This window comes from Mesoplodon mirus (assembly GCF_964341445.2).
Source record: "Mesoplodon mirus genome assembly, chromosome: 5".
NCBI classification, from domain to species: Eukaryota; Metazoa; Chordata; class Mammalia; order Artiodactyla; family Ziphiidae; genus Mesoplodon; species Mesoplodon mirus.
The window spans coordinates 16,206,408-16,218,495 of NC_138980.1; the positions used below are offsets into that span (position 1 = coordinate 16,206,408).

At 51.4% G+C, this 12,088-nt stretch overlaps 1 protein-coding gene across 1 annotated transcript in view; it reads left to right on the forward strand.

The window, feature by feature from the left end:
- Positions 1-377: 377 nt before the first annotated feature.
- Positions 378-12,088, forward strand: part of ERGIC1 (endoplasmic reticulum-golgi intermediate compartment 1) — a 107,428-nt gene continuing 95,717 nt past the window's right edge. Inside the window, exon 1 of the mRNA XM_082621494.1 lies at positions 378-552. Within this exon, the coding sequence (XP_082477620.1) occupies positions 533-552 (20 nt within the window). The 5' untranslated portion in view covers positions 378-532. The remainder of the gene's footprint in view (positions 553-12,088) is intronic.

Consider the following 12,088-nt stretch of genomic DNA (forward strand, 5'->3'; position numbering starts at 1 on the left):
CACAACCCAAGGAAACTGTTTTACAAACGCAAAACAGGGGAGGAGGCTCGGAGAGGCAGAGGGATTTGCTCAAGGTCACACAGAAAGTGATGGAAAACACAGTGCGGGGGCTTGGAAGGAATGAACGCGGGAGTCTTTGGGTGCTCCTTTCCTCTCCAAGCCTCGACCCCCATCGCGCGCCCACCAAGGCCAGCCCCTCCCCGTCCCCCTCCCAGCCCCCAGCCCCCAGCCCCCAGCCCCCAGCTCCTAGCCCCTATCCCCTAGCCCCTTAGGACCCCAGGCCCTCAGGCCCCCGGGCCCCTTTAACAGGGCGGCGGAAGGGGCGGCCGGGGGCGGGGGCGGCGCCCAATGGGCTGCGCGGAGCGTCACTTCCCGGCGGCGGGAGGCAGCAGCGAGTGTCCAGGGCTGGGGGCGGCCGGCGGGGGCGGGGCGGCCGGCGGAGGCGTTGGCAGCGGGCTGGGACCCACGCGGCGCCGCGGCCCACCTGGCCTGCAGGGCTCCCACCCCCGGCGGCAGCGGCGGCGGCGGCACGATGCCCTTTGACTTCAGGAGGTGAGTGTGGCGACCCCGGCCACCGGGGAGCCCCCTCCGCGGGCACGGGGGATGCTCGGGCACGCCGCGGACCCCTCCCGCCTGGAACGCAAAAGCGGCCCTTTGCCCTGTGCACGCCTCGGCGGGCCCTCGGGGACGCCGGGCGGGCCCCCGTGCCGCACACAAAGCCAGCTGGAGCCTCGGAGGGTCTCCTCGTGCAGCGGGAAGTGAGGCCACCCACCTCTCGGGCCGCTCCGCCCCTTCCCTCCGCAGAGCCCCCTCCCCAGGCTGCCCCGACACCTCGCAAACTCGCAGCCCCTTCCCCCTATGCTGGGAAACAGGTTTCCTCCCTCCCCTAGATAGGAGCAGACAAGCCATCCCCTTAGTCTCCTCTACAGAGCCTCCTTTCGTGAACCCCACCCCAGCTGACAGGTGCGTCCAGGGCACCTCGGATGAGCCCCCAGGGATCCGCAGGGGTGTGCAGACCCATCCCGCCAGACAGCTGCTGGAGGGTTTCAGGTTTCCATAGGCTAAGACTCTCCCTGACTGGGCCGAACCGGAGGCCTGTACCTCAGCCAGTCCTGGTCCTGTGCTCTGGGTATGGGGGCTCCATGGGGGAGGGGAGGAGGTAAGGGAGCTGTGGGCAGGGCTTTGCAGAGGGCCTAGCCTGATCTGCCCTTGGCTTTCTACAGTCACCACAATGGGCCCTTTGTGGGGTCCAGCCGCCTCATGGTCCACGTTGTGCTGGGCTAGGCCTTCTGGAAGCCTGCCTGACAGGGGGTCTACATCCAGAGTTTCCCTTGAAGTATGGAGCCCCAGGGGATGCCCTGGCCTGAGGCAGCCACACTGTGGTGTATAGCCAGAAAAATAGCAGGGCTTTAGTGGGCAGAATGGTATATTCTAGAAGTTAGGGGTAAAGGCTCTGGGTTCAGACTTCCCCTTAGCTGCACAGCTTGATGGCTTGGGCAAGTGTCTGAGCCCTCTCAGTATCTCTGTTCACCACCTGCAAATTGGGGCTAAAAATAAAGTCCCACCTGCGAGGGCTGAGTGCATGAGAAGAGCTTAATTCAGAGCCTGGAGGGGTGCAGAGCTCAGAAGTGGGAGGTTAGTGGACAAGCAGCCTCTCCATGAGGCCACTTCCTCATCCACAAAATAGGGATTCCGGTCCCTGCCAGCTCCTTCCCTCCCTACAGGTGTGAATGAAGTCAGGGTAAAGCGACAGCCTTCCTGGGAAGAAAAGCCTGGCAGTGACCCCCATGGCATGTGGGCATGTTGGAGTTTAAGCATGGAGAGAACATTGGCCTTGGAACTCTTGCACTGGCTGACGTGGTACTCAGCCTGCCCTGGGCACCATTGCCATCCCACAAACAGCCTGCCCCTTCCATGCAGCCCTGGGACTGGCACCAGGGTCTCAGACAAATGCTTGCAGACCCAGAGCATTTTCATACAAGGAAAGCCCATGTGATGGAATTCAGGGGCAGTCCTTGTACAGACGGTTAACATTCAGGACATGAGATCCCTTTGTGATTCAGTAGGTTCCAGTGATTTTGACCTTATTGGGGAAGTCACTGCTTTTGGACATAGAATTCATTCACTCTGCACCTAATCTCCCATTTTAGGAGGAGGAAGTTGAGGGCTGAGGGTCTTGCCCTGGACCTCATGGGACCTAGATTGAAGGGTGGGCCAGCATCCCAGGTCACGCACAGCTCCTGACCTGGTGCCCCTTGAGTTGGAGGTTTGGAGTGTCCAGGTACCATGGGGGCCCCAGCTTAATGAGGTGTTCTAATCAATTTCCTTGAAGGTTTGTGCCACCACAGAACAGTGAGAATGGATTCAACACTTCCCATTCACACCTTGGAGGACGAGCCTAGTAACCTACACTTCTTAAGATGTGTTCATTCCAGGTCTCAGGTTCTAAGGAAGGAAGGATCCACTGTACACGCGCTTCAGTGTTCATTGATCAAACGTTTACTGAGTGTCTGCTCCGTGCTCAGCCCTCCGCCACGTGCCCCACTGCAGAGCTGGGTGACATGTGACCCGTTTGCTCAGGGCTAGGCAGTGGTGAGCTGGTGGAGCTGGGATTCGATCTGGGGACTGTTAGCTGCAAAGCCTTAGCTGTGGGGGAAAAGGGAGGTCTTGGCGGGTCCCACAGCCCTGTCAGATCTCTTAAAAACCATGGGGACGTGGAGAGGGGCATGCTCTGGTTGAACCGCCGCCCCCCCCCGCGCCCCGTTCGAGGCCAGGGAGAAGACCTGGCTTCCTGATCGTTCGTTTTGCTCTCTTTAATACAGAACACAATCAGGAAGGGGGAGAAAGGAACCTCTTGCTCTTTCTTACCAGAACTCCTTGTTTTCCTAGTGCCTGTGGGACCTCGTGCACCTTACCTCCTGTGTGCTTTCCTGTCTGTGAAATGGGGATGAGAACAGTACCCGTTGTCGAGAAGATTAACTGAGCCAGTGTGTGTAAAGCATTTAGATACAGAGTATGCACCCAATAAATATTGGCCACTCTTTTCATTATTAATTGTGTTATTTCATCGAAGCACCTGTATTTCCTAACACTGTATAATTCACTTAATTATTTTATGCTTATTCTCTTTTTTCCTCCCATGGAAACATGAGCTCCCTAGGGCAAAGAGCTTTATCTGTTTCATTCACTGTTGTAACTCCAGTGCCTAGAATAGTGCCAGGGCCACACTCGCCCCCAGGATATGTCTCTCAGAGTCTGTCCAGGAAGCCAAAGGCACGGTGTGATTTGGTGTGCCAGTTCTTCCTTTACTGGGAACCTTTTCAGCTGTGGGTGGTTGATTTCCCCCCTTCCTTCCTTGAATGTGCTCTTCTCTAAATTGTAGTTGGGGGTGGGGGATAGGCAGAGTACAGAGGAGGGCCCCGAGGCCTTCAAAGATGACTTGTGTTTGTTTTGCTCCTGGTGCATTGTTTCATTAATCGCTGGACCTTGCAGTGGTGGAACTGGCCTTGTGACCCAGTTCCGTGGGCGTTGGCCCTGCCCGGACCCAGTTCCGGCTGGCAGGGGCCAGAACACCTGCTGTCTCTGGCTCAGGCTGTGGGGAGGGTGGGGCATTTCTTGCAGCCCAGGCCCAGGAGAGCCTGAGCGCGGCTTTCAGGCACTGCAGAGGTGGCCGGCTTCCCGCGACGGCAGCCTCTGAGTTGAAACCCCAAGACCGGGGGTGGGCTGCTGTCCTGTCACTGACCATCTGGGCCCTGGGACAACCTTCTCCGAGCCTCCGTTTCTTCATTTTAAGGAGAAGATGGCCATCTTCATCGCCTCACTTTGTAGGGTAGATGTAGGGGCAAGTGAGGTGTCCCTGCAGGGTACAGCCGGCTGCATAATTTGCGGGGCCCAGTGCAAAATGAAAATGCAGAACCCCTTGTTGGAAGAGTATTACGAACGTCAGGACGGTGACAGCAGAGCATTAGACTAAGCCTAGACGCAGTGCTCTGAGCACAGGACCCTGCGCGACTGCACAGTTCACACGCCTGTGATGCCGGCCCTGCTGCGGCCCCTTGGTTCAGCCTCCACCGCCTCTCAGTCTGGCCTTCCAAGTGGTCTCTCATCTCCAAGAGACTCCAGATCTTAGAACCCCAGGGGAGCTTTCCAAAGTTGACCTGATTTTTTTCACATTCTGGTTTCAACCGTCAAGTGGGGCCCATTGCTCTGATCAAGTACGATTTCCTCAGCTCCCCATGCGGCCTTGCCCGGGGGGGGCCCCTGCAGCCCCCCTCACTCCCTGTGCCGGGGTCATCCCCGACCACCACTGCGGGCTCTGAGCACATAATCAGCACTCAGCAGATAGTACAATGGCTTATGTGAGTGCCTGTATTTCTCCCTTACTTCATTCCAGAAAGATCTTGGGGAAGTTGACGGAAACATGTACTTTACAACGAGTTTTAAAAAAATATAAATAGACTTAAAAATCAGGGCCAAAGGGAAATAAAAGCCAGACTGGAGGAAAAATTATTTGAAAATCAAGCCAGCATTTCACATTTATTGAGCACTTACTAGTGCCTGACCCTGTGGTAAGGATCTTACCTGTGCTCATTTTATCCCGCACCAACCCTGCAAGGCAGACCCTGTTGTTATCCCACTTTACAGATGAGCCAGTGGAAGTGCAGAAGAGTTAAGGGACGTGATGGGTCAGCAGAAGGCACTGGGGTTGGAATGCTGTTCTTGTGCTCCAGAGCCCCACTTGTATCCTATAGGCTCATCTCTAAAGCTTTGCCCTTCCATTCACCGAGTTCAGAGAGAACTGAAACCCTCTCTAATTGGATTCCTTGGCTTTCTCATCTCTAATCCTTTCCCAGTAGTGCTCATTAAGAAGTTTAAAGTCAGTTCGTGCCCTGGTCTGGGAGGATCCCACATGCTGCAGAGCGGCTGGACCCGTGAGCCATGGCCGCTGAGCCTGCGCGTCCGGAGCCTGTGCTCCGCAACGGGAGAGGCCCGCGTACTGGGGGAAAAAAAAAAAAAAAAAAAAGAAGCTTAAAGTCATCAGCCTTTATTTTTTTATTTATTTTTTAACTAGACTCATGTGGTCTGACATCTGATTCTGAAATTGTCTTTAAAGAACCCTCACTGTGGTCTCAACAGCAATTTAGAGCATCTCATTCTGGAGCGTCCAGGTTTTCCCACTCCGGCCACTGGGGCTTTAGAGTGTACAGCATATGTTTACCTGCTCATCTGGATGTGGAAGGGGATGGAAAAATCTCTCCTCCTGAGGCGGTTTGGATTCCTGATACCATAATATCTTGAGACTTTAGCTTTAGCCAGCTGTGGCTTTAGCCAGCTGTGGCCTCGTTAAGTTCTGTTTCCCATCTGGTAATCCTTTCATTTTTTATTTTGGAGTTGCTCCTGGGCAGTTTTCATCAGGCACTGGAGAGGCAGGCAGGGTGTGAGGAGGGCATTTGGGGTGAGGCTTACCCACCACCTCTATGTCAGTGAACATCAGCTCTGCTGTATGTTAGAATCACTGGAGGAGTTTTAAAAATCCCCAAACTCAGGTGGTGCTCCAGACCCAGTAATCAGGAGCTGAGGGTGGGGGACTCAGGCATCAGTGTTTTATAAAGGTCCTCACGTGATTCCAAGTGCACAGCTAAGATTGAGAAGACTGCTCTAGATCCAGAGAACCCATATTTAGCAGGCCGAGAGCACAGGGGCAGCCAGATGCCAGAGTGGGTCTTTGGAGGGGAGGTTGGGGGGTAGAGTCTGGTCCCATCGGTCCCCCCCTGCAAGCACATTCCCTCTGGGACTGTTCTTCACTAGTAAAGCTGTCACTAAGGCAGGGCAGTGGTGGTGGGGTTACCTTTCCATGGATATCCTTGCTTTTCAAAGTGTGGTCCCCACACCAGCAGCTTCAGCATCACCTGGGAGCTTGCTGGAAATGCAAGATCCCCTGGTGATTTGGATGTACAGTAAGATTGACTAACTCAGCATCTCCCAGACTGTGCCGCTCCATAATGGGTCCCTCATTTGGAGATCCACAGCACATGCATAACTTACTAAAGGCTCTGAGAAGTCCTGCACAAAAGGAACCTGAGTCACTTAGCCCAGCTTTTGCCAAACTTACTGTCTAAGCCAATCTTGTTCTTCGTGGGGCGGCCAGTACCATTTCTCAGAATATTGTTTGGGAAACACAGCTGTAATTGTTCCTTTACGGAAGTGGTAATTCGCCTAATTGTCTGTTGTCAACTTTAACATTTAGGTCTGTTAACTTAATTACATTGGTGTCTATGCAGGAAAAGTACCGGATGGGAAAAAAACCTGCCAACACTAGCGTGTATTGGTTTTTAAAAGTCTTGACCCTTGGGAGAGGCCGGAGGAACTCAGGGTTCCCTGTACTACCAAGAGCTCGGGGATACGTAAGGCGCTTTACAAATCTCCTCATCCTCTGAGTGGGCATTATTCCTATTTTACATCCAGGGAAATTGACCCCCAGAGATGCTGGGTCACATAGCTGGTGCACCTAGGGGTCCCTGGGGGACCAGCACACACACCTGACAGTAAAATCCTTCCCTTGAATGCTTCTGGAATCTGCTGGGCAGCACAGCGGGCCAGGAAGCAAGATCCGTTTGAAAGGGACTGAGTGTTCTGTTTATCCAAAAGGTGGAAACCCTATTTGAGATGAGAGGCCTGGCTGTTACCAAACTTCAGTCACAGGTCCCTGAACATTCGGTGCTGATGATGCTTTTCTCTCTTGAGTTGCCATCTGGGGCTCGAATTGCTCTGGAGGAGGCAAGGAGGCAAGGTGAATCTTACTAGTCATGCCTGATGGTTTCTCAGCTGGTGATGTGTTGCACTCTGTGCTGGGCACGTCACTGGACTTGAAAGTTACACTGGCTCCACGAGATAGATACGATTATTAGTCATTTATTTTTCTATATTTTATCTTCTTGTTTTTTAGATGACTATTTATTTATTTTATCTTTTTAATTAACTTACAGTAAAAGTGGCCTTTTTTGGTGTATTCTTCTGTGGAAGTCAAGACTTTACATCGTGTAACAACCCCCGCAGTCTGGATACAGAAGTTTTATCCCTCCAAGAAACTGTAATGCTATCACTTTATAGTCATACTATTAATTCAATTTTTTAAAATTGTGCTAAGAACACTTAAGATGAGATCTCCCCTCTTGACAGATTTTTAAGTTCACACTACAGGATTGTTAATGACAGGCACAGTGTTGTACAGCGGGTCTCTAGAACTTATGTGTATAGCTGAAACTTTATATCCATTGAATAGCAACTCCCCATTTCCTCCTCCTCCTCCCAGCCCCTGGCAACCACCGTTCTACTCTCTGCCTCTGTAGGTTTAACTATTTTAGATACCTCATATAAGTGGAGGCAATATTTGGCCTTCTGTGACTGGCTTGTTTCACTTAACACAATGTCCTCCAGGTTCATCCGTGTTGTCACATATGGCAGGATTTCCTTTTTGTAAAAATTTTTATTTATTTATTTGGTTCTATCAGGTCTTAGTTGTGGCCCGCAGGCTCCTTAGTTGCAGCCCACGGGCTCCTTAGTTGTGGCTTGACAGCTCTTTAGTTGCGACATGCATGGGAGATCTAGTTCCCGGATCAGGGATTGAACCCGGGTCCCCTGTATTGGGAGCGCAGAGTCTTAACCACTGTGCCACCAGGGAAGTCCCAGGATTTCCTTTTTAAAGGCCGAATAATATTCCATTGTATGTATACACCACATTTTCCTTATCCATTCATCCATCCATGGACACTTGGATTGTTTCCACATCTTGGCTATTGTGAATAATGCTGCATCTATCTCTTCAAGATCCTGACTTCAATTATTTTGGATAAATACCCAGTCCTGGGATTACTGGATCATATGGTATTTCTATTTTTAATTTTTTTGAGTATCCTCCATAGTGTTCTCCATAGTGGCTGCAATGATTGACATTCCCATGGACAGTGTACAAGAGTTCCAGTTTCTCCACATCCTCCACATTTATCTTTTGTTTATTTTGGTGACAGCCATCCTGACAGGTGTGAGGTGATAGCTCATTGTGGGTTTTCTTTTTTTTTTACATCTTTATTGGAGTATAATTGCTTTACAATGGTGTGCTAGTTTCTGCTGTATAACAAAGTGAATCAGTTATACATATACATATGTTCCCATATCTTTTCCCTCTTGCGTCTCCCCCCCTCCCACCTCATTGTGGTTTTGATATGCGTTTCCCTGATGATTAGTGATGTTGAGCATCTTTCCATATACCTGTTGGCCATTTGATTGTCTTATTTTGGGGAACTGTCTATTCAAGTTCTCTGCCCAGTTGTTGTTTTTTTTTTGCGGTACGCGGGCCTCTCACTGCTGTGGCCTCTCCCGTTGTGGAGCACAGGCTCCGGACACGCAGGCTTAGCAGCCATGGCTCATGGGCCCAGCCGCTCCGCGGCATGTGGGATCCTCCCGGACCGGGGCCCGAACCCGCGTCCCCTGCATCGGCAGGCGGACTCTCAACCACTGCGCCACCAGGGAAGCCCCCTCTGCCCAGTTTTAATCAGGTTATTTGGTTGTGGGGTTGTTGGTGTTGGTGTGTGTGTGTGTGTTTTGCTATGAAGTTGAAGGAGTTTCTTATGTATTTTGGATATTAACCACTTTTCAGATACATGGTTCGCAAATATTTTCTCCCAGTGAAAAGGTTGCCTTTTCACTCTGCTGATTGTTTCCTTTATTAATTCAGTTTTAAAACAGGAAGCCAAGGTTCAGAGCTGGGAAGTGAACTGGCCCAGGGTACACAGCTGAGGAAGTACGGGACTGGGACTTGAACTTGGGTCTGTGATTCAAGAGCCAGGGTACTTCACCATGGTGCTATTCTGTCTCGCTGGTACCTTGACATTGTCGATTTTTATGACTGTCCACCAGGTCTCCACTATCGTTTTCTCTCTTGCTGTCACATCAGGAGCCACTGACATGTAGAATTGAACTAAAATGTCCCTTGACTACTTTGGAAGAAATCTGGTGATATTTGACTTGTTTTGATGTTTTGCTGAGTCCAAGGGTACTTTCATGGTGTGGAGCAAGTGTCTCCAGATCTTCAGGGGAAAGTGCAAGGTCGTGGGCCACCCTTTCAGAATGTCCTTCTACACTGCAGATTCCTTCAAGGGCGGCCTTGACCTGTAAGCTTCCATTTTCCTCATCTGCAAAGTGGGGTGCTCATACTTCCCTTGCAGGATGTTTTTGAGGATGAGATGAGCTCATGTGGAATGTGGGACCGTGTCACTCATCGTGGCCTTCCTTGGCAGCATTGTCCCCATGCTCCTTGCCGAGCTCTGGTAGACCTGAGCAGAGGGGCATCTGGGGGGTGGACGTGGTAAAGCCGGGGCCCCTTGGATTTGCAGGACCAGTGATGTGCTCCCTTGAGAACACCTGGGGCGATTCAACCCAGAGCTGGGCTCCCTTCTCTAAGTGGCACCCACACGATGACCCCAGACCCCAAGGCATTAATCTCTGGTGGGAGAGAAAACGGTCAAATGATCACATACCCAGATGTCCCCAGGCCCTGGGCAGGTATCACGGGGTGGGGGGCAGTTGGGGGCCGGCTGGGCCCATCAGAGAGTGACGCGCCATTGGGAAGGGGCAGATGTCTGTGGCTTGTTGCTCTACAGATTACCCAATTTTTTCGGAAATGATGAAAGTCTGATAAATTGTGTGAAAATGATTAGTAACTGCTTCCAGTTTTATTGCTGTTGAACATTATGCTGGGCCAAACCAAAGCCTTCTGAGGGCTGATGATGGCCTGTGGCTGGCGGCATGCAGCCTGTGTGTCACACGTGCCAGTGAACGAGCACACACTCGCCGGGTGGACAGGACTTGGGGCGGTGCCCCTGGACTCTCAGGAGGTGATCTGGTGGGTCTGGGCTCGGAGCTGGAGTCACAGGAGTCGACGGATCCCCAGGTTTGGGCAGAGGCATCCTCGGGGCACGACTCTTCCAGGCCTGGCAGCCAGGGCTTCCCTTCTCTGGTTGGTGCTACGGTGGCACTGCCAGCTTTGCCGCTGGACCTGTCTTTCCTCCTCAGCAGTCCCGGGGCTGGCCAAAGCTCAGTTTGAGTGGCATTCCCTTCTCCAGATCCCTTAAAACCTTCAGCCCTCAGGGTGTCTCAGGTGACCTCCCAGGGCTGTGCTGTGACCACAGTGCCCCCAACAGTGCCCATTTATCAAGTGCCAGTCTGAAGGCCTTTCTTGGATTCAGTTCATCCTCACATCACATAGGAACCAGGTGTCATTCCCATTTGCCTGATGAGGATGCTGCACACAGAGAGGACAGGACTTGGCCAAGGTCACACAAACCACAGGCAAGTGGAACTCTCTGTGATGCCAGAGCTGGTTTTCTTAACCACACTTGCGTGTCCCAGAGGGAAGCATAATCACCTCGATTTTGGGGAGGCACTCCACGGAAACCCCCGATGTCAGCTGCTGTCTACTTAGTTGTGTTTACAATTTATTGCCATGGAAACCTTGGCGGGGAAGGGGGCTCTGGGTTGCCTGAGAAGGGGGCTGGGCCTAGGTGACAATTTCCAGTATCTAGGTGACACTGTACATCTGTGGGCAGGAGATTACCGCTGAGCCCTTGCTGGGGAGGCGGGGAGAGGGGTGCAGCCCTTCCTGTGGGGAGCAGGTGGGGCTGGCCATCCTGTCCTTTCTCTGGCTGGTCTCTGGAGCCCCAGTCAATAGGCCAGGAACAGGCTGGGGTGGTGGAGTCATTTGTTCGTTGAGCATATTTCTTGAAGGCCTACTGTGTGCCAGGCACTGTTCTCGAAGCTGGGGATATAGCACTGAGCCAGCCAGCCAGTTCCTGCCCCCCCAACCTCACAGAACTTATGTTTTAGTTCTGGTATTTGGCGTCTCCCTTTTTTTTAAATTAAAGACACTTTTTTATTTTGGAATAGAGTTACAGAAAAGTTGTAAAGATGGTACAGATACCTCCAATCTAGTGTTCCCCAGACTTTATTTTGGATCTCACCTGTTTTCCACTAATGTCCTTTTTTTTTTTTTTTTTGAGGGACTGGTTCTTTATTTCAAAAGGACACATCAATTTCCAGTATCAAAACAGTTATGCTGTTGGTTTTTCTTTCTCCCAGTCGGCCCCCAAAGAGATCACACCAAAGGAGAGTACATTTTAAGCCAATTAAGCTGCAGGATGCACACCTAACAGACCTCACTGAAACCTCACCAAAAAGGGGGGGATTGGGTAGGGAAAGAAACTTTAAAAGATCAGCACACTGCCAGCCCACAGTCTGTAGAGAGCTCTCACAGCCAGATGGGGTGACCATTGTGCCCCAAAGAAGCAAAGTCTCAAAATAATATAAAATTTAAAAACAGTTTTGTTCCACTAATGTCCTTTTATTGCTCCAGGATCCAGTCCAAGATCCAACATTGCATTCAGTGGTCACGTCTCCCCAGTCTCTGGTTGGGGACAGTTCCTCGGTCTTTTTTTATTTTTTTATTTTTGGCTGTGTTGGGTCTTCGTTGCTGCGTGCGGGCTTTCTCTAGTTGCGGCGAGTGGGGACTACTCTTCTTTGTGGTATCCGGACTTCTCATTGCGGTGGCTTCTCTTGTTGTGGAGCACGGGCTCCAGTAGTTGTGGCTCGCGGGCTCTAGAGCGCAGGCTCAGTAGCTGTGACGCACGGGCTTAGTTGCTCCGCGGCACGTGGGATCTTCCTGGACCAGCAATCGAACCTGTGTCCCCTGCACTGGCAGGCGGATTCTTAACCACTGCGCCACCAGGGAAGTCCCCAGTCTTTTTTTTTTTCTTTTCAAAATTTTATTTATTTTATTTTTAAGTTAATTTTTATTGGAGTATAGTTGCTTTACAATGTTGTGTTAGCTCCTACTGTATAGCAAAATGAATCAGGCATACATATACATATATCCCCTCCCTTTTGGATTTCCTTCCCATTTAGGTCACCACAGTTCATTAAGTAGAGCTCCCTGTGCTATACAGTATGTTCCCATCGGTTGTCTATTTTATACATAGTATCAATAGTGGATATGTGTCAATCCCCGTCTCCCAATTCCTCCCACCCTCAGTCTTTC